We start from the raw sequence: 26,797 nt of genomic DNA on the forward strand, positions 1-26,797 counted from the left end.
GCCCGGGTTGTGCTCATTTACCAAGCAGTTAGCTAGCGCTTGCCAAGTCAGCCGTTCCTTAACGGTTTTGAATGGAGTGCTTGCTCGAATGCTTAAACCACCTGGCGATCTCTCCACAAGAAAGTTGGTAAATGAACACACACCCAATGTTCTTGAGACCCGATCATAGATCGACTGTAATCTATATACCCCAAAAAGGAATGACCCTTCTTGCCGCTCCCGTCGTGAGCGGGTGTACTAGTACCACAAATGGTAAAAAAAAATAATGTTATGCTCTGGACAGACACACTGAGGCCAGCCGTCTCGCACTGCACGGCGGTGCCTCGGATAATGATTCAATTAGAAATTCTTCTTCTACATATTCTTTCTCATAAGAAAAGTTTGTTGAAAATTTGATGACAAAAACTAACCAACTAACTAAATAAATAAAATAACTAAAGCGAAGTCGATGGCGCGCCATCACAAATCCCCGCGCTTCCCACCTAAAGCAAAGTTGAAAGATGGCAAAAACTTCCACCAAGAATGATCCAATATCAAATTTTGATTAAAGATAAACTTCTGTTTTGACCCCTGTGACCTCAACTCCCCACCGCTTGGTGATTGAACCGGGGCTCAAAAAAAAAATCGTGATGCATATCATGCATCCCCCAATGTTGATTGTATAAGAGTTTTATTAACAACAGGCATTTCAAGGCCATTTTCCCTGCTAGAGCGGGGGTTAGCCTTGCGGTCCCCATGACAATCTTCTCCATTTTGCCCTATTTTCTACATCTCTCCTTGTTAACCCCCTTGCCCGCATTTCTTCTTCCACCATCTTCAGCCAAGTCTTTCTCGGTCTTCCCCGTCCTCTACTTCCTTCTACATTAATTTCGATCACTCTTCTCAACCAGTCACTTTCATCCTTCCTCAACACATGACCAAACCATCTCAACCTGTTCCTCTTCACAGCATCAATCACAGGCTCTATTCCCATCATCTTTCGCAATTCATCATTTGTCTTCCTCTCTCTCAACGATACTCCACACATCCACCGAACCATTCGCATTTCCACCCTCTCCAGCCTTCGTTGCTGCTCTACGTTCATTACCCATGTCTTGCTCCCATAAATTATAACACTTCTCACACATGCAGCATATTAAAAAGAGTTTGATTAAAAACCGTTTAAAAACGTGCCATAATTGCATTTTTTGGTATTAGACCTTTTGACCCCACCCCAAGACCCCAGGGGGTGGGGCCAAAAGTGATACTGCTCTCGCACCTTCTTGTTATGTGGTCATCATAATTCATAACTACCTAGTTTGGTGAATTTCTGCACAACCGTTCACGAGGAGCTAGCATGACAGACGGACAGACACAGAGGGACAGAGCTGTTACTATATCCCCCTCTGCCCCCCTCTCGTTAAAAAAAATTAAATAAAAAAACGTGCGGATAACTATCAGATTGTGTATTTTCCCTATTTGCCATGGATGCAAGCAGACAGCTATTTCACCTTTGTGAATTACAGACATTAATTAAATTATATATATATATATATATACGTATATTGTTATTGATCAACGTATATCCTAAACACAAATGTTTTAAGGACATATTTTTGAAGTTGAAAGACTGACTGGTAAGTGAACGTACGAGTCTTATTGACAACAGGCAGAAATATGAAACGAAAAGTACTAAAAAAATAATCACTACTAGGCCCATGATTTCACCTTATGTACCTTGAAAGCTTTTTCCTGCTCGTTTCAAAAGGCAAAGTAGAACCTTTAATGTACGACAGAATGTTGCGGAGGTAGCACACTTACCTGTATAGTTGTTGTGTAGTCTGCATTGAATTCCTGACCTGACTATAAACTATGGGATTGGTGATGTGCAGGCAGGGTGTTGCATCACAAAGTACGTCGTCCATCGGACAGATGCTAAGTCGAGTATCCATCCCGTCTGCTGGAATAAGTCAATGGATGTTAAACATCCCACGGTATTTTTGTTAAGATTAGGCGAGTTATCGCGGGAACACTGAACAAATTCGTGTTCATATGTTTTATACCTCTCCCACCTTCCCCCAAGCCCTCCCCCTCCCACAGTTCTCTCGATGTCCCTGCTCTCAAATGTTGTGTTTGTGTCCTTCCCCCTCTCTCCACATCTTGTCTACCGCTCCCCTTATTTTTTGTGTTTTATGTGTCGGTTTGACTTTTTGTGTGATTAATGTTAGCTCTTTCATGAGCCTCGATCTTGTATACAACAACAACCAAAAAAAACCTAATTTTTTTTTTCCAAATTCCTTTGTTACATTGTTAGATAAGTCCAAGTACAAAGACTGCCGAGTGGCAACCCAGAGGCCTTATCTAATAACTAATTCAATTGTTGGACCTTGAGGCCCGATGGCTGGCTATGAGAAGGGAGTTTCGAATGAGAAGGAAGTTGAGAAGGAAGGAAGTTTATGAGAAGGAAGTTTCGACCTTGAATGTTTCGAGAAAATAACTGGACTGGGCGAATTGGAGACTGGCAGCATGGCCTATAAGTACACACACTCACCTCCAAGCTGTCTAGCCTGGGTTTGAATCCCAACCCAGCTTTAAACTGTCATCCTGGTATTCCACAGGCTTTTAAAAAATTTTTGTGTACAAGATCGAGGCTCCTGTAAGAGCTACACAAAAATCACATCAATCACAAAAAAAACATTGACACATAAAACATACAATAAAGGGAGCGGGAGACAAGATGGGGAGAGAGAGGGAAGCACACAAGTACAACATTTGAGAGCAGGGACATCGGGAGATCTGTGGGAGGGAGAGGGATTGGGGGGAGGGGCATGGGAAGGCCGCGGGTGTTGGTCGGAGAGGTATAAAACACATGGGCACTGCTAGAACATCCAGGAAAGAAGTCGGTATTTCAAAAAAGGGAAAAAGTGGATCTGAGGTGAGTTATCAATGTGATGTCCCTCGGTGTCACCTGCCAGAATTATTTGGTGGACATTAAAGATCTCATGGTGTCTTTCGTGAAGAGTAGGAAAATATTTCTCAATCTCCAATACAGATAAAGGATCAATTCTAGGGAAGATGATAAATTTACATCTCACTAGGCAAATGTCCTCCAAAAAAAAAGGTGGTGCACAAAAGCCACTGCAGACGGATATGGCACCTCTCACTCCCACTGGCAGGTGAATGAAAAAGCTTTCCGACCTTAGGGTTTAGTGTACCTTTTATGATTGAGGAGGAATGAATGAGGCCCTCATCCTAATAAGATGGCAAGGCAATGCTGATCGATGTGATTATGTTTAACAGACATGATTTGGTGGCAAACAAATTGTTTTACGAAGCTATTTAAGCTCCTTTGCTGGGATAATAGTCATTTTGGAATAGCCAATGTACAGAACAGATGAGCTGCAGCCAGGACCAAGGTGAAATAGAAATCCTGCGGAACTCCTGCAAAGCCAACAATGATGTCTAACCAAGCAGAGATCTCCACTAGGTACACCAGGACCACTGAAAGCTGAGGTCCCAGTGCGTTAACGGCAGCCATTAGCTTAAAAAAGAAAATATAATTCATCCAAGATATGTATTTTTTAAAATCAATATACACTGTATTAAGTTGGAGAAATTGCTTCACGTTCAGAACTCTCAGCCAGTTCTGAGCCACTTATGGGATTTATAAATCTAGAAACACCCACTACCGTTGGGAGTGGACGGAGTGTATTGTTACTATCTCGTCCACCCACGCGGTGGCAGACGGGGTTTTGCAATATTGTTTGTGTGCGTGTGTGTGTGTTTGTGTGTTTGTGTATGTGTGTGTTTGCATGCATGTGTGTTTGCATGTGTTTGTATGTGTGTGTGTGTGTGTGTATGTGTGTGTGTATATGTGTATGTGTGTGTGTATGTGTGTGTGTGTGCATATATATATATATGTGTGTGTGTGTTTGTATGTGTGTGTGTGTGTGTGTGTGCGCGCATGTGTGTTTGCATGTGTTTGTGTGTCTCTGTGTGTGTTTGTTTGCATGTGTGTTTGTATGTGTGTGTGTGTGTGTGTGTGTGTGTGTGTGTATGTGTGTGTGTTTGTATGTGTGTGTATTTGTGTGTTTGTGTGCATGTGTGTTTGCATGTGTTTGTGTGTCTCTGTGTGTGTATGTGTTTGGGTATGTGTGTGTTTGTGTGCATGTGTGTTTGCATGTGTGTTTGTGTGTCTGTGTGTGTGTGTGTGTGTGTGTGTGTTTGTTTGCATGTGTGTTTGTGTTTGTGTGTGTGTGTGTGTGTGTGTGTGTGTGTGTGTGTGTATGTGTATGTGTGTGTGTGTTTGTGTGTGTGTGTGTGTGTTTGTGTGTGTCAGGACATTACTTTTTTCAATTGAGCTTTTCTCATCAAATTTTCAACAAACCTTTATTATGAAAATATGGAGAAGACTAATTATGTCAAGGTCACATAAAATTGTCAATTTTCATTCCACTGACTTGAAATTTGAACAGAATTTTCACATTGTGCCACTGAAGTGGTTCACCAATCAAACCCTTGAAGCCTATTGTATATGAAGTCAAAAGGTGGAAGGTCATGGTTGCATAAAATCATCAATTTTTATCTGATTGACTTGAAATTTAAACAGGGCTTTCAATATTGAATCACCTGATTGGTTCACCAATCAAAAGCTACAAGCACATTGCTTTTTGAGTTACAAAGGTCAAGGTTGCAGTGACTTTTGCAATGCCATAATTATCGACGCCATAATTATTTTTTTTTTACCTTTTGAGTATTTGTCATAAAATTTTAAATAAACCCTTATTATGGGAACTGGTGGATGCTTCCACCCTCTTGGCAGGAGTACCCTTCTTGGCCCACTGTTGGTGGACAATGTGCTGCGGCACAGACTTGGACATGCACGTTATAATTTTTGGCATTTTCGAAAGAAATTTTATTGATCACAACATATAAAACTGCATATCGTAAGATGAAGGGAGATTATTTGTAATACCGGCTACCACCAAAGGTGGCCATATTTTCTGTCACATGTCAATGACCTGATCCTGGGTGCCCCAAACATGTGTGCAAATTTTGATGGAGATCGTCCAAGCCGTTTTAGATTAGTTCATATGAAGTCTTATCTTTAAGAGAAGACTTAGTTTACAGGATATTAAGTGAATAAGGTTCAGATAGACATACATACATATATACAGTCACGTGAAAAAGTAAGTACACCCCATGTAAAGTTTTGACTTTTTCAACATATTTCAACATACAGCTATTTGATCTTCATTTCAACAATATTGATAGATAAAGGTGATATAATATTACAAATATCATGAAACATTTACATTTTGTATTCCATTGTATAATCTATCTATAATTCCAGTAATCTCTGTCTGTCTGTACGTTTGTTTGTCTGTGACCGCTGTTTCTCGACAACCACGGGTCCGATATACTTTTAACTTGCCAGGTATATTGCTGGGGACCCGAGGATGTGCCTTTTCAAGGTTTCATATTAATCGGACAATTACTTACCGAGCTATGTCCAAAAAACGATTCAACCAATCAGAGAGCAGCGAACGATCGCGTGTGCCGAACGTGGCGGGCACACTCTGCCTCGGATGGCACATTTGAGAGCGTATTCATTTATTTCACGTTTGCAAACTATGTTGGCGTTAAACTATGTTTTACAACTAATAAAAACGAATTTGCGATTCATTCGCTTTCCTGCGCGTTTGTGCACGCGATGGCGATTTCTTTACCAAACTCCGGAAGCCGTTCGCTTTGGACCAAACCATTGCATGTAAATAGAGGGGGGGGGATTGTCACCACTCGCAAGCCGTTCGCTTTGGACCAAACCATTTCATGTAAATAGAGGGGGGGGATATAATTTTAGATATAGATATAGTACGGGCATGCCCTAGTCTATCTATAATTCCAGTAATCTCTGTCTGTACGTTTGTCTGTGACCGCTGTTTCTCGACAACCACGGGTCCGATATACTTTTAACTTGCCAGGTATATTGCTGGGGACCCGAGGATGTGCCTTTTCAAGGTTTCATATTAATCGGACAATTACTTACCGAGCTATGTCCAAAAAACGATTCAACCAATCAGAGAGCAGCGAACGATCGCGTGTGCCGAACGTGGCGGGCACACTCTGCCTCGGATGGCACATTTGAGAGCGTATTCATTTATTTCACGTTTGCAAACTATGTTGGCATTAAACTATGTTTTACAACTAATAAAAACGAATTTGCGATTCATTCGCTTTCCTGCGCGTTTGTGCACGCGATGGCGATTTCTTTACCAAACTCCGGAAGCCGTTCGCTTTGGACCAAACCATTGCATGTAAATAGAGGGGGGGGGATTGTCACCACTCGCAAGCCGTTCGCTTTGGACCAAACCATTTCATGTAAATAGAGGGGGGGGATATAATTTTAGATATAGATATAGTACGGGCATGCCCTAGTAATTTAAATAAACATAAATGCAAATTTCGCATGTGGAAAACGTAAGTACACCCATGGCTCTAATAGGTGGTATTTCCCCCTTTGACAGAAACAACGTCAAGTAGGCGTTTCTTATAACTGTCTACCAGTCTCTGACATCGACTGGGAGAAATTTTTGCCGACTCCTCCATGCAGAATTCTTTCAGCTGTGTGATGTTTGAGGGGTTTCTTGCATGCACAGCTCGTTTAAAATCCCCCCACAACATCTCGATGGGATTTAGATCCGGGCTTTGGCTTGGCCATTCCAGAACCCTCCATTTCTTTCTTTTCAGCCATTTCTTGGTGGATTTACTGGTATGTTTAGGGTCATTGTCATGTTGCAAGGTCCACCTTTGGTTGAGCTTCAACGTTCTGACAGATGGCCTCACATTATCCTCAAGCACCCTCAGGTACAATAAAGAATTCATAGTGGATTCTATGATGGTGAGCTGCCCAGGCCCTGATGCAGCAAAGCTGCCCCAAACCATAATATTTCCACCACCATGCTTTACAGTTGGTATCAGGTTCTTGTGGTCAAATGCTGTCTTTGATTTTCGCCAAACAGGTCTTCTGGTACTGTGGCCAAATAGCTCTACCTTTGACTCATCTGTCCAGAGCAAATTGTTCCAGAAGTGCTGGTCTTTGCCTGGGTGTTCATTGGCAAACTTTAGTCTTGCCCTGATGTTCTTTCTGGACAGCAAAGGTTTCCTCCTGGCACACCTCCCATGTAGATCAAATTTGTGCAGCCTTTTTCTAATGGTCGACTCGTGCACTTTGACATCAACAGTGGCAAGAGCTAACTGTAGGTCCCGTGATGACATTCTGGGGTTCTTAGAGACTTCTTTCAGCATCTTGTGGCCTGCTCTCGGGCTGAACTTGCTGTGGCGGCCTGGCCTGAACAAGTTGGCAGTTGCTTGGAATCTTCTCCACTTGTAGATGATCTTCCGGACAGTCGAATGATTGATTTCAAATTGTTTGGAGATGTTTTTAAATCCCTTCCCAGACTCGTAGGCATCTATAACCTTCTTTCTGAAGGCCTCAGAGAGCTCTTTTGATCTAGGCATGGTGACGCCGCACACTTCAACAACAAAGAGCAAACCAAACTAAATATCTGAGGTTTAAATAAGACAGGTTCTTCCAAGATCCTCTCTAACGATGTTCTAATCATTTGCACCTGAGCTGGTGCACCTGATTCTAATTTTAGGTATTTGAAGTCGTAATAAACGTCGGGGTGTACTTACTTTTTCCACATGCGAAATTTGCATTTATGTTTATTTAAATTATACAATGGACTACAAAATGTAAATGTTTCATGATATTTGTTATGTTATATCACCTTTATCTATCAATATTGTTGAAATTAAGATCAAATACCTGTATGTTGAAATATGTTGAAAAAGTCAAAACTTTAGATGGGGTGTACTTACTTTTTACCCGTGACTGTACATTCACACATACATACATACTGTTAGGTGGAAGGACGTACGGGAGCCTTCCGTCCTTGTTTTCAATTTTAGCTTTGGTGCATGTTTCCATGAGTTTTCTGAAACTGGGATAATGAAGTTTTTGCAAATATGCCAATAGATTACTTTACGTACTTTGTTGTGACTGTGTGTTCAGCTGTTCTGACATTTATTTTTTACAACCCAAATGGGGGTGGCTTATGCTTTCTGTTTGTACCTTGCAAAACATACACCTGTCTGATTGACTCAGTCCTGCCATCTTCTTAAAGCCATTGATGTAGCATCCTTGGTCTTGGGCATTTATAATGACTAGCAAGTTACCCATGACAGCACGGGATTCTAAACGGGGTAAGGATCGAGGCGAAAAAAATGCAAATGGGGTCTTCTGTCATTGAGCCGGCAAGCTGGGAGCAACAATTTGCATTTATTGCCACATCTGATGCAATTGAAATGCTTTAATGGTGATGAGGTGCTCCATTTGAAACTGTTTGTGCGATATATGTAGCTTTTTGATGTCTAGGGTCCGTAACAAAAATTTGAATTGGTGTCAAAGCCAGTGACCAACTGCAAATTAATAGTAAGTAGTATTTGCTCTCCATCCCAGTTGAGCTGATCTCTTATTTGTCATTCCAATGAGTCTTTGCCATTTCGAACTTTTTATACCTCTCTGCCCTTTTATCATTCTCCCAGTTGTCTGTGAATATGTTGATACTGTATTTCGCTTTATATATATATATATATATATACACGATCAACATACTGTTATGTCGGCTGAGTAGAGCATATCTAGATCCAGGTAGATCTGCATAGGTAGGTGCTCCGTCTGTCGTCATAGGGAATTCTCACTGGTAATGAGTTTGTTTAGGTGGTTTGTTCGGATTAAGGTGTATCTTTGTCCCCATTACAAGGAATAGGGCATGTTAAATAGTTCTAGGAATTATGCTAATTCCTACGTGTGTGAAACCTCTGTGATCATTCCGGTGTCCTTTATGGCAATACATCACATACATTAGTTAGGCCCATTAGCGCACCACATTAATTAATTCCCCCGCCGCCACAATGACTTATGGAAGAACAGACCGGAAGCGGCCGTGTACAACGCCGGCATGAAGGCAATCATCGCACAGGCAGGCGAGGCGAGAGCCACGTCCAGGAGAACTCGTGATTGACAGGGGGGAGGGGCGAGTTGGAAGCAGGTCGCTGATTGGAGGGTAGGGAATATGAAGGAAGTGCCACACTGATTGGCCACTAACAATGACGGTCACATGATGACGTAACACCAAAGGCCGGGACGCTCGGCCAATCAGTGAGGAAGGTGCAAAACCACTACCAAGAAGCTACGCACTGGTTGGAGGAGAAGCGCTGGTGATGTGAGAAGGCGCAAAAGGGCACAAGAAAACGACGCACTGATTGGCAGAGGGAGAGAGCTGACGTCAGCCGACGAGCAATAAAACAACTGGCTCGCTGACATTTCCTTCTTCTCGCTTTGGCTTGTTTCCTGCCCGGACCTCCCTTCTGCGCTTGCCTTTCTCTCCGTTTGGACCTTTTTCCTTTGCCATCCGCGAATTTGCCTGTGTTACAATGGACGTTGGGGAAACGTTGGAGTGCCGTTGATCCCCCCCCCCCCCCTGGCGTTCACTTGCGAGCAAGGCTTGCCGCTGAGCGGATGAGACCGGCGCGAGCAAGGTGCTCAATGAGGCCTGACGGAGCGTGAACACCGGAGCCTGAACGATTCCTGACGGACCACATCCAGACAGATAAGACGCACCACACAACATTTGCTTATATTAACTATTCCATTGTCTTGTATTTGAAGTGAAGTGTGGGGGCGCTCCATTAGAGGGGTTTAGTTATTACTAGCGCGTTTCATTGTTCTCGGGTTCCGTAGAATATTTATTTTTAATAAAATATTAATTTTTATAAATAAAACATATTTATAATTTATTTATAAAAAATAAATATAAAAAATATAAATAAATAAAAATTATTTATAAAAAATAAAAGAAATATTTATTTTGTACATTTTCCATCGGTCTCGGGTGGAGTCAATTTCCACAGGGAGAAGACATCGTTGGGGCCGTGAAGGTAAGCGGCATTCTCCCCCCAACCCCCCCCTGCTTGTGTATCATCTGCCATTAATTGGAAACGCCTCATTAAGCTCAATTAGCCATCCGTGGCATACTCTCGGTGTTAACTGAGCCAGCCACAGGACAATGCATTATTATTGCAAAACAAGGGAAGCACAAAGCACCCCTCCCTTTAAATGGAATCGTTTATCTGTATGCAACTTTAACTTGGGGACTGAAAATTCGATTCTCGACTTTTACTGGACGAAATTGGCTGCAAGTTTCAGAAGTAAATGCTTTGTATGTTGAGGTAATATGTTCCAAATTTCAGCAACGTCTGTTTCCGCATTCTTGAGTTTTATTAAGAAAACCCTCAAATTCACGTTGGTGTCTGTCAGTCCATCCGTCTGTCAAAAATGTGTTGGCGCTCATATATCAAAGGCTATACATTGAAACTAGCTGAAACTTGGAATATACATCGGCCAATACATCTAATTAATGGCTTTTTAAAAAATTCATAAAAAGGGGCGCCAATTTGATTCATACACTTGCATGAAGAAGTAAATGTGTTTTAACCTATATATGTAGGGCGCCCCTTTACATTAACTTTACTAGAGCATTACTTGGTTTCTCCTAAGAACGCAAGGGTAGTCAAGCATGCACACGGGATTTTTTGAATGCCCCTTCTTCTCTATTGTTTGCCACATGGCACATACCATATAAAGGTTTCATTGTTCCTTCATATGGTATGTATCATATATTTCATTTCATTGTTCCTTTACATGGTATAAGCAAATCCAATGGAAGGAAATCTCATTTCCTTTCACAAAGCCCGAAACAAGTGTGTGTCCACCCTCAGGAGAGTCAGGAAACAATATCTCTCCGTTCTCAAGACCGAACTCTCTTATCTGTCTCCCTCTTCCAAATCCTGGTGGCGTCTGGTCAAATCTGTTTCTGGTGTTTGTTCCCCCTCCATCCCCTCCCTCACCTCAAATGGCTACACGGCTGACTCCGCACGTGAAAAAGCTGAATGCCTCAACTCTGTGTTTGCCTCTAAATCTTGTGTCCAAAACCCATTCCTCTCTGTACCCACCGTACCCAGTCGTACCCAGCTGCTCCTGGACTCTGTGTCCTTTCCTCCTGACAAGGTGGAAAAGTTTCTGTCAACCCTCGACTCTGATTCTGCAACTGGTCCTGACGGCATCAGCCCACGGGTCCTAAAATCATGTTCTTCCGCTCTTTCACTCCCTCTTTCTGTTCTCTTCACCCTCTCTTTTGCTCAAGGTCATCTGCCATCTGCTTTGAAATCAGCCAACATCACCGCTTTGCACAAAAAAGGTGCAAAAACAGATCCTAGCAACTACAGACCAATCGGCCTTCTCCCAATTATCAGCAAAGTCATGGAATCCATCATTGCTTCAGATATGAAATCTTTCCTCTTCACCAATGGCTTTATCTCTGACCATCAATTTGGTTTCAGACCTGGTCACTCCACTCTGGACATGCTGCTTCTGCTTTCTCAACAATGGATGGAAGTCCTCAACTCCAAACAGGAAATTAGAGCTGTCTCCATTGACATTTCACATGCCTTCGATATGGTTTGGCAACCCGCTCTGCTCACCAAACTCTCCTCCTTTGGTATCCATGGAAATCTCCACGCATGGCTGGCGGACGTCCTCTCTCGTCGTAGTCAACGTGTGTCCCCTGAATGGATTTCTCTCATCTCCTCTTCCTGTTCAGGCTGGAGTTCCCCAAGGCAGTGTTCTGGGCCCTGTGCTTTTTCTGGTCTTCATCAATGATCTCTCTGACTCTCTTGAAAATCCTCTCTATCTTTTTGCTGACGACTCTACTCTCTGTCGCTCCATTCCTCATCCCTCAGATCAGCAGTCTGCAGCCTCCTCACTCTCTGCAGACCTGGACAAAATCACAGACTGGGCAAACAAGTGGAACATGTCTTTCAATCCTGACAAATCTCACACTCTTACGATGTCTCTCCGAAAAGACCGACTGGACAACCCTCCCATCCACTTTCTGAATAATCCTCTCCAAGAAGTTCTGTCACTCAAGCTTTTGGGTCTCACTATCTGCCATGATCTTTCCTGGGAAAACCACATTTCAAATCTGGCCTCCAAAGCCAGTCGCCGACTGGGCATCCTCCGTCGTGCGAAGTCCTTCCTTGGCACACCTGAGATCCTCACCACTTACAAGGCTTTCATCCGCAGCTCTATGGAATACTGCTCTCCCCTCTGGTCTGGTGCTCCTGCCTCACACCTAGCTCGTCTTCACGCTGTTGAAACCAAAGCGTTCAGAATCATTGGAATCTCCCACGATGAAGCTAACTCCAAGGGCCTTTCACTCACTCACCGCAGGCAGGTTGGTGGACTTTCCGTCTTCTACCGACTCCTCTCTGGCCTTGCCCCCCCCCCCCCCAGCTCTCCCTACAGGGTGACTGCAACATGGTTAAACTACAACATGGTTAAACTGCCAAAATCAAGACTTTCTGCTCACCTTCACTCCTTCATGCCTCTTTTCTCCCACCTCTGGAACAAACTCCCTCACTCTCTTCAATCCCACTCCACCCTCCAGGTCTTTAAAACAGCTGTTCACCACCATCTCTTATCTTCCCCCATCCAAAACCTTGATCTTTTCTACCCCCACTAATTTCACCCCAAATCCTACACTTTTTTGAAATACCAACTTCTGTCCTGGAAGTCCTTGGTCTCCTTGTGTTTTATACCTCTCCCCCCCCCCCCCCCCCTTCCCACGCCTCCTCCCCCCAAGCCCTCTCCCTCCCACACTTCTCCCTGCTCTCAAATATTGTTTTTGTGTGCTTCCCCTTCTCTCCCCATCTTGTCTTCCGCTCCCTCTTTTTATATATTTTGTTTGTCTGGTTGATTTGTTTGTGAAATAAATGTTAGCTCTTTCACGAGCCTCGATTCAGTATAAAAAAGAAAAAAGAAAAAAAATGGGGCCTTTTCTATGCCCCTGGCATTTTCCACAAGATATGGATGTAGGGATTTACCGGCAAAACGACCATTATTCAGAGAGATGTAGGGATGGTTTCACATGATTATTTATTGTGACCAACCCCACCTTGTTTACATACTGTTACAGACGCGGCTTAGATGTTATTTACCGAGCGGTTTGGTATGACCACGTCTGCACAAGTTACCCGATTATACCCGAACGTTGACTAATCGCGCTACGCTAGATCAATGAAGGAAAAGACACACGGCTGGGATTAAAATGACACGACACCAGGGATACGGTTCTCAAGACCTCCGGAGGAGGTTATATTCGTTCGGAAGGTTAGATTACAACTACCAGAGGGACAGCATAGTAAGGTGGGCACTTAAACACAATCTTATATTAACCCCAACAGACGACAGATAAACGGGACAAAAGGCTGACTCACACGGGGATTGATGGCAAGGAAAGGCAGGCAGTCGATGGCTCAAGGTGCACTCTTGGCTCAAGGCAGAATCGACTCGGTCCGGTCCAGAGATGCAGGGAGGTCACAGCGCTCGGAAGGCGACGTTCTTTCTCCAAGCTGGGGGCGCATCTCACGTCACGTCCGGCAAGTCGCTGCGTATATCCGGCGGGGAGTGACACGCCCTCGGCTCGTTAGCTCCGCCCAGATGGAATCGGTCCGCCCTTCTTATTGGGTGCGGGGGGTTTACCAGGCTCCGCCCTTGACGAGGAGCTGACAGCCAGCCCCTTTGTGGTAACCCCGTGGAGCGCATGGTCCGGAGCGCATTGTCAATGGCGGCTAACCGAGCCGGTGTCAGGACGCACACTCCCCCCGCGCGCCGTGGTTGTAGTTGTTGTTGTAGCTGTAGTTGTTGTTGTTGTTGTTGTTTGGGGAAGAAGATGGAAGGAGGTATGGGAAGGTCCTAAACTCACTACTGGTGCCATATAATCACATTCTGGTGCAACGAAGAGTCATAATTAATGGAAACGAGTCCTTAACTGACATAGACTACGAATAACTAGCAAGATGTCCGAAAGTTGTCTACGTGAGATGCGGTGGACCTGGGCACGACATTTAATGGGGGAAAACGGGGAAGGTCGGTTCTACAGAGTGTTGTTTACAGACAATGGGACTAGGGAATGGGGGATTGGGGATAGTTGGGGAGTATTGGGGAAATAGGGGAATATTTACAAGCGGATATGGAGGCCAAATTCCATATTCGCAACATTGCACCCTTCTCTACCCTCGGGGCGTCCCGACCCGATAAATTTTTACCTACTTTAGTGTGGCACGCAATGTAGTTCCCTCTACTATGAACTCTACCCTGAGTGCGACAGTTTTACAGATATTCACAAATGAGTAAATATGTCCCCCTGCGACGTTGCACCCTTCTCCTCACAGAAACACACCCACAGGATAACCGAATCCGGAAAGAATCCTCAAACTAAACATACAGCCGGTAGGGAGCATTATTTACACAAGACTACGCTGCTATTTACACTGCGATCCAGGACCTGTTTTTTTGGAGGGACACATGCAGATGTTATGCATAGAGAGAGCACGCATGCCAGCATCGATACACCAACCCACGAGTGCTCTGTGGCCTACGGCCTTTAATAACGTGCAGAGCACCCTTTCCCAGCACGAAAAGCACCACCCCCTCATGTACAGTCAGCACCATCCGGTGCACCAATAAAGTGTCTATAAATCATTGTGTGGTGTCGCAGCCGGCCGATGTTCTGCCGCTGGTCTTGCCTTCGTATGGTGCACTTGGCCTTCTTACTTCTTTCAAAAATAAAGAAAGGCGCCAACCGCGTCCATTTCTCTATTGTGGCCGTCAGGGGGCCAACTGTTAGTGGTTCACCTTGTATGGCATCGGTGCCACGTTGACCCATAGGTCCATCCACGGGTGGTGCTTGGCCGCATAAGAACTGCGGTCCATGGTGGGTGGCCACAAACATTGCGGTCCATATGGTGTATCGATCCAGGCAGCAAGCAGCGAAAGTGCAGGCCCACAACTGCGTAGCCAGCACCTCTCTCTCCTCCCTCTCTGCCCCCAAAGCCAGATCCTCGGAGGTGGGAGACAAAAGAAGCAGACAAGTGAGTAAGGTGGTAAGGGCGCAAAAGTGCACGCAATGCAAGGTAATGCACACTGGGGGCACATGGGAACCAGGTGAGACAGGTACGTTCCTACCGTACGCCCCCCCCCCCCACCAGGTAACCTACATGGCCCCTCCCTTACCCCTTACTGTATCCACAAAACACAACACTACCCATAAACATCTACTTTACTAATCAACAAACGTCCCTACTGTCTTCCCCGTTCCTCCCATAAACCAAATTCGTCTTCTCTCCCTCCTAACCAATCAAATTTGCCATTTTCAACTCAACATCATAATTTGCCATCACCAATTCATCATCAGTCCCTCCTAAGGAGGGAGAGATGGAATCACCCCAATGTCTCATCCACGTCGTGATGCGTCTCACAAATCCACACAATTCTCATTTCCTGCACACAGAACAAAGAAAACACAGGTGTGGAGTCATCATCATCACCACAGGTAAGTGGCTGCGTATGGTGCGACAGGTTCATCAATCCTAACTATTTCCTAAATGACTTTAACAACTTTACACTACCCGGGGTCTTTCTCCGGCCAACCCATTGGCCCTCTTACACTATGGGTTCTAAAAACCAATTCCCATTGGCCAAACTGTGGTGCTTTCCAATTTGGGGTCTCACTCCCCCGATTCATCTCTCGGTGCCCTCGCACAATTTCAGGGCTGCGACGTGTACCTCTCCCAGCGGGTCTACCCACCTGCACACCTCCACCACTGCAGTTGCCTCCGAGCTTACCTGCTCCTTACCCTAACCTAACTACCTGGGGAAGGCCCTCTGGCGCTCTCCCCACTCGGTGCCCTCTCTGGCACTGGGCTACCCGGGTCCATCCTCCGGATCCTCGGGCCCCATCCACAACTCTACCGGCTCCCAGAGCCCACCTGCGGCCTCACCTGGCCGACATCCTCACAGTGGTGGAGTGCCCAACCAACTACACACACTAACAGGCTACACGCCCAGCCATTTCCACAACACCAACGCACCCATCCACATACCATTCTGTCACCCGCACCACAGATGCCAATATCCAACCACAATTCACCTATACCCTCTACCTAACACTTACACTACCCGCCCCGGGTACTCGTGAAAGGGGTCCACTCTTCCCCCATCCACACCTTCGCACCATGCACACCACTCCGTACCACTTACTCCAACTCTCTCCACACACCTGTACTTGCACACCTGTGCTCTCACACCTGGTGCCACCTGCACCCTTCTCTCCCCAAGCGCATTCGCGCTGATCCACAACACTCACTACTCACACACTGCTCCACACACCTGTCCAGTTGCACACCTGTGCAATCACACCTGTTCAATTCTCACACACACGGCATCATCTCAGCTAACTACTCCCCTCTGAAACTTGCGCTTCCCAGTCGTCCCTTTAAACTATTGCGCTCCCACGTCATTATCATCCATACTAATCTACCTGCGTCCCCACTACAGGTATCAGTCACTAACTAAACTTAACGTTACCTAATGTCATCTTCGCTAGGTCCCTATCAATATAACCTAACCCACCCGGGCTAGTTTTCACTGCCATACACCCCATAATCTAGTGCGCATTTGCCCCACACCATGGGAAGGGTGGCAGGGATGCCAGCCTTACCCACCGGGCCCATCGCTCACTACCAATTTTTGCACATCAAATTTCAACAAATTAAAAATTTGCCAATCACTACCCATCATCTGCCAATCCTTTGCCAATCACCAAATTTTGTTTTTTTCTAATTTTGGGTCCAAAACACTAACCTCATCACCCAGTCTACTCACTAATGCCTCTCGGTGCGCCAATTCCCGTCCAAAGCCCGGCTTTGTAAAGCCAAGCCATGAATGCGGGTTGTTCTGTGCCAGCGGCTGGATACGTCCCGCATTCGGTGCAGGGACGGGGGCTTACCCGTGCCGAGATCCCACGCACCATCTCGGCACGGAGCCATCCAATGTCCCGATCTCGACCTGCCGGACTGCCTCAACAAAAAGTGGTCGCCATGACGACCCTTTCTATCGGGCTGCCCGCTCCGCCTAGTGGAGCACGGACGCGGCCGTTCAAAGCGAGGCCCAGCACGCACCGAGGGCCCGATTCGGCTATAAGTCGTTCTAAACTCTACCCCGTCTAACGTCGATGCTTCACCTGGACGCTTACACCCCGCAGCCCGTTCCTTGCTCACACATCCAGCCGTGCCCATGCTCCTCGTACCTTTCCTTACACACCCAGGTACCCTCATTGCACTCACAGCCTTGGTCACACACCTGACCACCGAACACTTTGGCACACATTCGTTGGTAGCACACCTCACCAATACACCTCTTCGCACCCCCTCCTCGGTCACCTCCTCTGTGACAATCACAGGTGTGCTCTCATTCGCACACCCAACCACGTGCCTCACCACCAACTCCAGCGTGCATTCCCTCTCACGCTCTACCATTCCAGGTGTGCATCCTTCCATCCCAGGTGTACATCCTCGCTCACCTGTCACAACTAACTCACGCTCCATGTCACTCTCACTACTTTCACCTCCATTCCTGACAGCGCACTCACCCTTACTCTTGACAGCGCACTCTTTCCTCATGCACCTGTCCGTCACACACCTTTCTCGCGCACACTCTCCCGTTACACCCTCTGTAACACTCACCACAGGTGGACACTCTTCCTTACTTCTGACAGCGCACTCTTTCCTCATGCACCTGTCCGTCACACACCTTTCTCGCGCACACTCTCCCGTCACACCCTCCGTAACACTCACCACACCACGCTTCCATGTGCTCCCTCGCACACGTGCTACGACCGACTCACTCTCGCCAGCACCCTCACTCCTTGGCACACACTTTTTCCTCACACACCCCAGAGTCGGACTTTCTGGCACACCTCCTTTTTCGCACACCAGACCTGTCGCACACCTCACCAACGGCCTCTCACGAACACCCGGGTCTATCTCGACCCCCAAGCTTCTTAAATCCCCTGGCGCATCATACGCACGACCATATTGGTCACCACTTACACCGGGTCCTCTTTCTCTTCGCTTCTCCTCCATCACCTGCGAATCCCTCATCCGGTTAATGAGCACATCATCACGATCCAAACACAGACTTTGGACCAATTCTTTTACTTCCTCCTTTATCTCTTTCTTATCCTCTCTCCGTCGCTTCTTAATTTCGCTCACCCCTTCTTCCACTTCTTCTAATTTCTGCTTCACCTCTTTTATTCCCCGGTACGTCTCCTCAAGCTCGTCCTCCAAGGCTACCTTGACCGTTTCCATGTGCGTCCTCACCTGCCGGTCCTTCGTCTCCATTACCTCTATCACCTCGTCCAGCCTCGTTGTCAGTCCCTCACGTACCATCTGACATTCCCTCTTCGTCGCTACCAAGTCATCTTTTAGTTCTTTCTGTGTCGCTTTTAACCCTCCGAGTACTGCAGTGTTCCTTTGAACCTGCTCCACTAACTCCGTCTGTCCCACCGTCAGCTGCTCCACCTCCTGCGTCAGGTCCTCTATGCCCCCTTGTAACTTTACAGTCCCCTTTCTCACCTCCTTCTCCATGTGCTCCTTACAGTGCCTCACCTCCTCGCGCACTCCTCCGACCTCCTCACTCACTCCTCTTCTGATCTCCTCTCCCATCACTTGCATCTCCTGCCCAGATGCCACCCTCATCTGCTCCATTTCCTCCCTGTGAGCATCCAGTTTGGTTTCTACCCCCATTCTGACCCCCTCTATCTGCTGCTCTATTTGTTTAACTTCCCTTTCCGCTTGGTCCCTCATGTCCCTCAATTTGCCTTCCATACTGTTTTCTAACCCTATTAACCCATTTTTCACCCCCTCTAACTGATTCTCCTGGGCAGCCATTCTGTTTTCCACCCCCGTTAACCCATGTTTCACCCCTTCTATCCCATTGTCTAACCCCTCAAATTTCTTGTCTAATCCCTCAAATTTCTTGTCTAATCCCTCAAATTTCTTGTCTAATCCCTCAAATTTCTTTTCTAATCCCTCACCGGTACCCCTCGCTTCGTCCCTCATTACCCCCATTTGGTTTCCCATTACCCCCAATTGGCCCTCCAATCGCTCACCCATTTGTTCCATAAGGGCCCTCATTTGCAACATAAAAAGGTTCGGATCCACCAGGGGCGCTGCCACGGTCGCGGGCGTGGACGCCGTGGCCACCTCGTGCGTGACGACGCTATTTTGCGACCCTGCCGCCCTCACTGCTTCGCTCTCCTCGCGTCCCTCAATTTGGTCCTGGACCGACCCTGCCTCACTCTCCCCTACCGGGCCCCAGCTGTCTTGGTCTGCCATAGCGCGACTTTCAAAATTCGGGTTTTTATTTCCGTATAACAAAATCAAATTTCGCCGTTATAATTTCGCGCGGGAAACGCGCTCCGAATTGATTCTACTACAAATTTGGGCCTATAAATTTAGTCCCGGGTTCGAATTCCACTCCTCGACACCAATTGTTACAGACGCGGCTTAGATGTTATTTACCGAGCGGTTTGGTATGACCACGTCTGCACAAGTTACCCGATTATACCCGAACGTTGACTAATCGCGCTACGCTAGATCAATGAAGGAAAAGACACACGGCTGGGATTAAAATGACACGACACCAGGGATACGGTTCTCAAGACCTCCGGAGGAGGTTATATTCGTTCGGAAGGTTAGATTACAACTACCAGAGGGACAGCATAGTAAGGTGGGCACTTAAACACAATCTTATATTAACCCCAACAGACGACAGATAAACGGGACAAAAGGCTGACTCACACGGGGATTGATGGCAAGGAAAGGCAGGCAGTCGATGGCTCAAGGTGCACTCTTGGCTCAAGGCAGAATCGACTCGGTCCGGTCCAGAGATGCAGGGAGGTCACAGCGCTCGGAAGGCGACGTTCTTTCTCCAAGCTGGGGGCGCATCTCACGTCACGTCCGGCAAGTCGCTGCGTATATCCGGCGGGGAGTGACACGCCCTCGGCTCGTTAGCTCCGCCCAGATGGAATCGGTCCGCCCTTCTTATTGGGTGCGGGGGGTTTACCAGGCTCCGCCCTTGACGAGGAGCTGACAGCCAGCCCCTTTGTGGTAACCCCGTGGAGCGCATGGTCCGGAGCGCATTGTCAATGGCGGCTAACCGAGCCGGTGTCAGGACGCACACTCCCCCCGCGCGCCGTGGTTGTAGTTGTTGTTGTAGCTGTAGTTGTTGTTGTTGTTGTTGTTTGGGGAAGAAGATGGAAGGAGGTATGGGAAGGTCCTAAACTCACTACTGGTGCCATATAATCACATTCTGGTGCAACGAAGAGTCATAATTAATGGAAACGAGTCCTTAACTGACATAGACTACGAATAACTAGCAAGATGTCCGAAAGTTGTCTACGTGAGATGCGGTGGACCTGGGCACGACATTTAATGGGGGAAAACGGGGAAGGTCGGTTCTACAGAGTGTTGTTTACAGACAATGGGACTAGGGAATGGGGGATTGGGGATAGTTGGGGAGTATTGGGGAAATAGGGGAATATTTACAAGCGGATATGGAGGCCAAATTCCATATTCGCAGCATTGCACCCTTCTCTACCCTCGGGGCGTCCCGACCCGATAAATTTTTACCTACTTTAGTGTGGCACGCAATGTAGTTCCCTCTACTATTAACTCTACCCTGAGTGCGACAGTTTTACAGATATTCACAAATGAGTAAATATGTCCCCCTGCGACGTTGCACCCTTCTCCTCACAGAAACACACCCACAGGATAACCGAATCCGGAAAGAATCCTCAAACTAAACATACAGCCGGTAGGGAGCATTATTTACACAAGACTACGCTGCTATTTACACTGCGATCCAGGACCTGTTTTTTTGGAGGGACACATGCAGATGTTATGCATAGAGAGAGCACGCATGCCAGCATCGATACACCAACCCACGAGTGCTCTGTGGCCTACGGCCTTTAATAACGTGCAGAGCACCCTTTCCCAGCACGAAAAGCACCACCCCCTCATGTACAGTCAGCACCATCCGGTGCACCAATAAATTGTCTATAAATCATTGTGTGGTGTCGCAGCCGGCCGATGTTCTGCCGCTGGTCTTGCCTTCGTGTGGTGCACTTGGCCTTCTTACTTCTTTCAAAAATAAAGAAAGGCGCCAACCGCGTCCATTTCTCTATTGTGGCCGTCAGGGGGCCAACTGTTAGTGGTTCACCTTGTATGGCATCGGTGCCACGTTGACCCATCGGTCCATCCACGGGTGGTGCTTGGCCGCATAAGAACTGCGGTCCATGGTGGGTGGCCACAAACATTGCGGTCCATATGGTGTATCGATCCAGGCAGCAAGCAGCGAAAGTGCAGGCCCACAACTGCGTAGCCAGCACCTCTCTCTCCTCCCTCTCTGCCCCCAAAGCCAGATCCTCGGAGGTGGGAGACAAAAGAAGCAGACAAGTGAGTAAGGTGGTAAGGGCACAAAAGTGCACGCAATGCAAGGTAATGCACACTGGGGGCACATGGGAACCAGGTGAGACAGGTACGTTCCTACCGTACGCCCCCCCCCCCACCAGGTAACCTACATGGCCCCTCCCTTACCCCTTACTGTATCCACAAAACACAACACTACCCATAAACATCTACTTTACTAATCAACAAACGTCCCTACTGTCTTCCCCGTTCCTCCCATAAACCAAATTCGTCTTCTCTCCCTCCTAACCAATCAAATTTGCCATTTTCAACTCAACATCATAATTTGCCATCACCAATTCATCATCAGTCCCTCCTAAGGAGGGAGAGATGGAATCACCCCAATGTCTCATCCACGTCGTGATGCGTCTCACAAATCCACACAATTCTCATTTCCTGCACACAGAACAAAGAAAACACAGGTGTGGAGTCATCATCATCACCACAGGTAAGTGGCTGCGTATGGTGCGACAGGTTCATCAATCCTAACTATTTCCTAAATGACTTTAACAACTTTACACTACCCGGGGTCTTTCTCCGGCCAACCCATTGGCCCTCTTACACTATGGGTTCTAAAAACCAATTCCCATTGGCCAAACTGTGGTGCTTTCCAATTTGGGGTCTCACTCCCCCGATTCATCTCTCGGTGCCCTCGCACAATTTCAGGGCTGCGACGTGTACCTCTCCCAGCGGGTCTACCCACCTGCACACCTCCACCACTGCAGTTGCCTCCGAGCTTACCTGCTCCTTACCCTAACCTAACTACCTGGGGAAGGCCCTCTGGCGCTCTCCCCACTCGGTGCCCTCTCTGGCACTGGGCTACCCGGGTCCATCCTCCGGATCCTCGGGCCCCATCCACAACTCTACCGGCTCCCAGAGCCCACCTGCGGCCTCACCTGGCCGACATCCTCACAGTGGTGGAGTGCCCAACCAACTACACACACTAACAGGCTACACGCCCAGCCATTTCCACAACACCAACGCACCCATCCACATACCATTCTGTCACCCGCACCACAGATGCCAATATCCAACCACAATTCACCTATACCCTCTACCTAACACTTACACTACCCGCCCCGGGTACTCGTGAAAGGGGTCCACTCTTCCCCCATCCACACCTTCGCACCATGCACACCACTCCGTACCACTTACTCCAACTCTCTCCACACACCTGTACTTGCACACCTGTGCTCTCACACCTGGTGCCACCTGCACCCTTCTCTCCCCAAGCGCATTCGCGCTGATCCACAACACTCACTACTCACACACTGCTCCACACACCTGTCCAGTTGCACACCTGTGCAATCACACCTGTTCAATTCTCACACACACGGCATCATCTCAGCTAACTACTCCCCTCTGAAACTTGCGCTTCCCAGTCGTCCCTTTAAACTATTGCGCTCCCACGTCATTATCATCCATACTAATCTACCTGCGTCCCCACTACAGGTATCAGTCACTAACTAAACTTAACGTTACCTAATGTCATCTTCGCTAGGTCCCTATCAATATAACCTAACCCACCCGGGCTAGTTTTCACTGCCATACACCCCATAATCTAGTGCGCATTTGCCCCACACCATGGGAAGGGTGGCAGGGATGCCAGCCTTACCCACCGGGCCCATCGCTCACTACCAATTTTTGCACATCAAATTTCAACAAATTAAAAATTTGCCAATCACTACCCATCATCTGCCAATCCTTTGCCAATCACCAAATTTTGTTTTTTTCTAATTTTGGGTCCAAAACACTAACCTCATCACCCAGTCTACTCACTAATGCCTCTCGGTGCGCCAATTCCCGTCCAAAGCCCGGCTTTGTAAAGCCAAGCCATGAATGCGGGTTGTTCTGTGCCAGCGGCTGGATACGTCCCGCATTCGGTGCAGGGACGGGGGCTTACCCGTGCCGAGATCCCACGCACCATCTCGGCACGGAGCCATCCAATGTCCCGATCTCGACCTGCCGGACTGCCTCAACAAAAAGTGGTCGCCATGACGACCCTTTCTATCGGGCTGCCCGCTCCGCCTAGTGGAGCACGGACGCGGCCGTTCAAAGCGAGGCCCAGCACGCACCGAGGGCCCGATTCGGCTATAAGTCGTTCTAAACTCTACCCCGTCTAACGTCGATGCTTCACCTGGACGCTTACACCCCGCAGCCCGTTCCTTGCTCACACATCCAGCCGTGCCCATGCTCCTCGTACCTTTCCTTACACACCCAGGTACCCTCATTGCACTCACAGCCTTGGTCACACACCTGACCACCGAACACTTTGGCACACATTCGTTGGTAGCACACCTCACCAATACACCTCTTCGCACCCCCTCCTCGGTCACCTCCTCTGTGACAATCACAGGTGTGCTCTCATTCGCACACCCAACCACGTGCCTCACCACCAACTCCAGCGTGCATTCCCTCTCACGCTCTACCATTCCAGGTGTGCATCCTTCCATCCCAGGTGTACATCCTCGCTCACCTGTCACAACTAACTCACGCTCCATGTCACTCTCACTACTTTCACCTCCATTCCTGACAGCGCACTCACCCTTACTCTTGACAGCGCACTCTTTCCTCATGCACCTGTCCGTCACACACCTTTCTCGCGCACACTCTCCCGTTACACCCTCTGTAACACTCACCACAGGTGGACACTCTTCCTTACTTCTGACAGCGCACTCTTTCCTCATGCACCTGTCCGTCACACACCTTTCTCGCGCACACTCTCCCGTCACACCCTCCGTAACACTCACCACACCACGCTTCCATGTGCTCCCTCGCACACGTGCTACGACCGACTCACTCTCGCCAGCACCCTCACTCCTTGGCACACACTTTTTCCTCACACACCCCAGAGTCGGACTTTCTGGCACACCTCCTTTTTCGCACACCAGACCTGTCGCACACCTCACCAACGGCCTCTCACGAACACCCGGGTCTATCTCGACCCCCAAGCTTCTTAAATCCCCTGGCGCATCATACGCACGACCATATTGGTCACCACTTACACCGGGTCCTCTTTCTCTTCGCTTCTCCTCCATCACCTGCGAATCCCTCATCCGGTTAATGAGCACATCATCACGATCCAAACACAGACTTTGGACCAATTCTTTTACTTCCTCCTTTATCTCTTTCTTATCCTCTCTCCGTCGCTTCTTAATTTCGCTCACCCCTTCTTCCACTTCTTCTAATTTCTGCTTCACCTCTTTTATTCCCCGGTACGTCTCCTCAAGCTCGTCCTCCAAGGCTACCTTGACCGTTTCCATGTGCGTCCTCACCTGCCGGTCCTTCGTCTCCATTACCTCTATCACCTCGTCCAGCCTCGTTGTCAGTCCCTCACGTACCATCTGACATTCCCTCTTCGTCGCTACCAAGTCATCTTTTAGTTCTTTCTGTGTCGCTTTTAACCCTCCGAGTACTGCAGTGTTCCTTTGAACCTGCTCCACTAACTCCGTCTGTCCCACCGTCAGCTGCTCCACCTCCTGCGTCAGGTCCTCTATGCCCCCTTGTAACTTTACAGTCCCCTTTCTCACCTCCTTCTCCATGTGCTCCTTACAGTGCCTCACCTCCTCGCGCACTCCTCCGACCTCCTCACTCACTCCTCTTCTGATCTCCTCTCCCATCACTTGCATCTCCTGCCCAGATGCCACCCTCATCTGCTCCATTTCCTCCCTGTGAGCATCCAGTTTGGTTTCTACCCCCATTCTGACCCCCTCTATCTGCTGCTCTATTTGTTTAACTTCCCTTTCCGCTTGGTCCCTCATGTCCCTCAATTTGCCTTCCATACTGTTTTCTAACCCTATTAACCCATTTTTCACCCCCTCTAACTGATTCTCCTGGGCAGCCATTCTGTTTTCCACCCCCGTTAACCCATGTTTCACCCCTTCTATCCCATTGTCTAACCCCTCAAATTTCTTGTCTAATCCCTCAAATTTCTTGTCTAATCCCTCAAATTTCTTTTCTAATCCCTCACCGGTACCCCTCGCTTCGTCCCTCATTACCCCCATTTGGTTTCCCATTACCCCCAATTGGCCCTCCAATCGCTCACCCATTTGTTCCATAAGGGCCCTCATTTGCAACATAAAAAGGTTCGGATCCACCAGGGGCGCTGCCACGGTCGCGGGCGTGGACGCCGTGGCCACCTCGTGCGTGACGACGCTATTTTGCGACCCTGCCGCCCTCACTGCTTCGCTCTCCTCGCGTCCCTCAATTTGGTCCTGGACCGACCCTGCCTCACTCTCCCCTACCGGACCCCAGCTGTCTTGGTCTGCCATAGCGCGACTTTCAAAATTCGGGTTTTTATTTCCGTATAACAAAATCAAATTTCGCCGTTATAATTTCGCGCGGGAAACGCGCTCCGAATTGATTCTACTACAAATTTGGGCCTATAAATTTAGTCCCGGGTTCGAATTCCACTCCTCGACACCAATTGTTACAGACGCGGCTTAGATGTTATTTACCGAGCGGTTTGGTATGACCACGTCTGCACAAGTTACCCGATTATACCCGAACGTTGACTACTCGCGCTACGCTAGATCAATGAAGGAAAAGACACACGGCTGGGATTAAAATGACACGACACCAGGGATACGGTTCTCAAGACCTCCGGAGGAGGTTATATTCGTTCGGAAGGTTAGATTACAACTACCAGAGGGACAGCATAGTAAGGTGGGCACTTAAACACAATCTTATATTAACCCCAACAGACGACAGATAAACGGGACAAAAGGCTGACTCACACGGGGATTGATGGCAAGGAAAGGCAGGCAGTCGATGGCTCAAGGTGCACTCTTGGCTCAAGGCAGAATCGACTCGGTCCGGTCCAGAGATGCAGGGAGGTCACAGCGCTCGGAAGGCGACGTTCTTTCTCCAAGCTGGGGGCGCATCTCACGTCACGTCCGGCAAGTCGCTGCGTATATCCGGCGGGGAGTGACACGCCCTCGGCTCGTTAGCTCCGCCCAGATGGAATCGGTCCGCCCTTCTTATTGGGTGCGGGGGGTTTACCAGGCTCCGCCCTTGACGAGGAGCTGACAGCCAGCCCCTTTGTGGTAACCCCGTGGAGCGCATGGTCCGGAGCGCATTGTCAATGGCGGCTAACCGAGCCGGTGTCAGGACGCACACTCCCCCCGCGCGCCGTGGTTGTAGTTGTTGTTGTAGCTGTAGTTGTTGTTGTTGTTGTTGTTTGGGGAAGAAGATGGAAGGAGGTATGGGAAGGTCCTAAACTCACTACTGGTGCCATATAATCACATTCTGGTGCAACGAAGAGTCATAATTAATGGAAACGAGTCCTTAACTGACATAGACTACGAATAACTAGCAAGATGTC

At 47.9% G+C, this 26,797-nt stretch overlaps 1 protein-coding gene across 1 annotated transcript in view; it reads right to left on the minus strand.

Annotated features, from left to right (window-relative positions):
* The window catches only part of LOC144893693 (uncharacterized), a 73,802-nt gene that overhangs the window by 33,912 nt on the left and 13,093 nt on the right, over positions 1–26,797 (minus strand). The window contains exon 2 of the mRNA XM_078785055.1: positions 23,731–24,069. Coding sequence (XP_078641181.1) covers positions 23,731–24,069 — 339 coding nt within the window. The remainder of the gene's footprint in view (positions 1–23,730; positions 24,070–26,797) is intronic.

The sequence above is a fragment of the Myxine glutinosa genome, chromosome 9, assembly GCF_964187855.1.
Source record: "Myxine glutinosa chromosome 9, kmMyxGlut1.1, whole genome shotgun sequence".
In the NCBI taxonomy this organism is placed as follows: Eukaryota; Metazoa; Chordata; class Myxini; order Myxiniformes; family Myxinidae; genus Myxine; species Myxine glutinosa.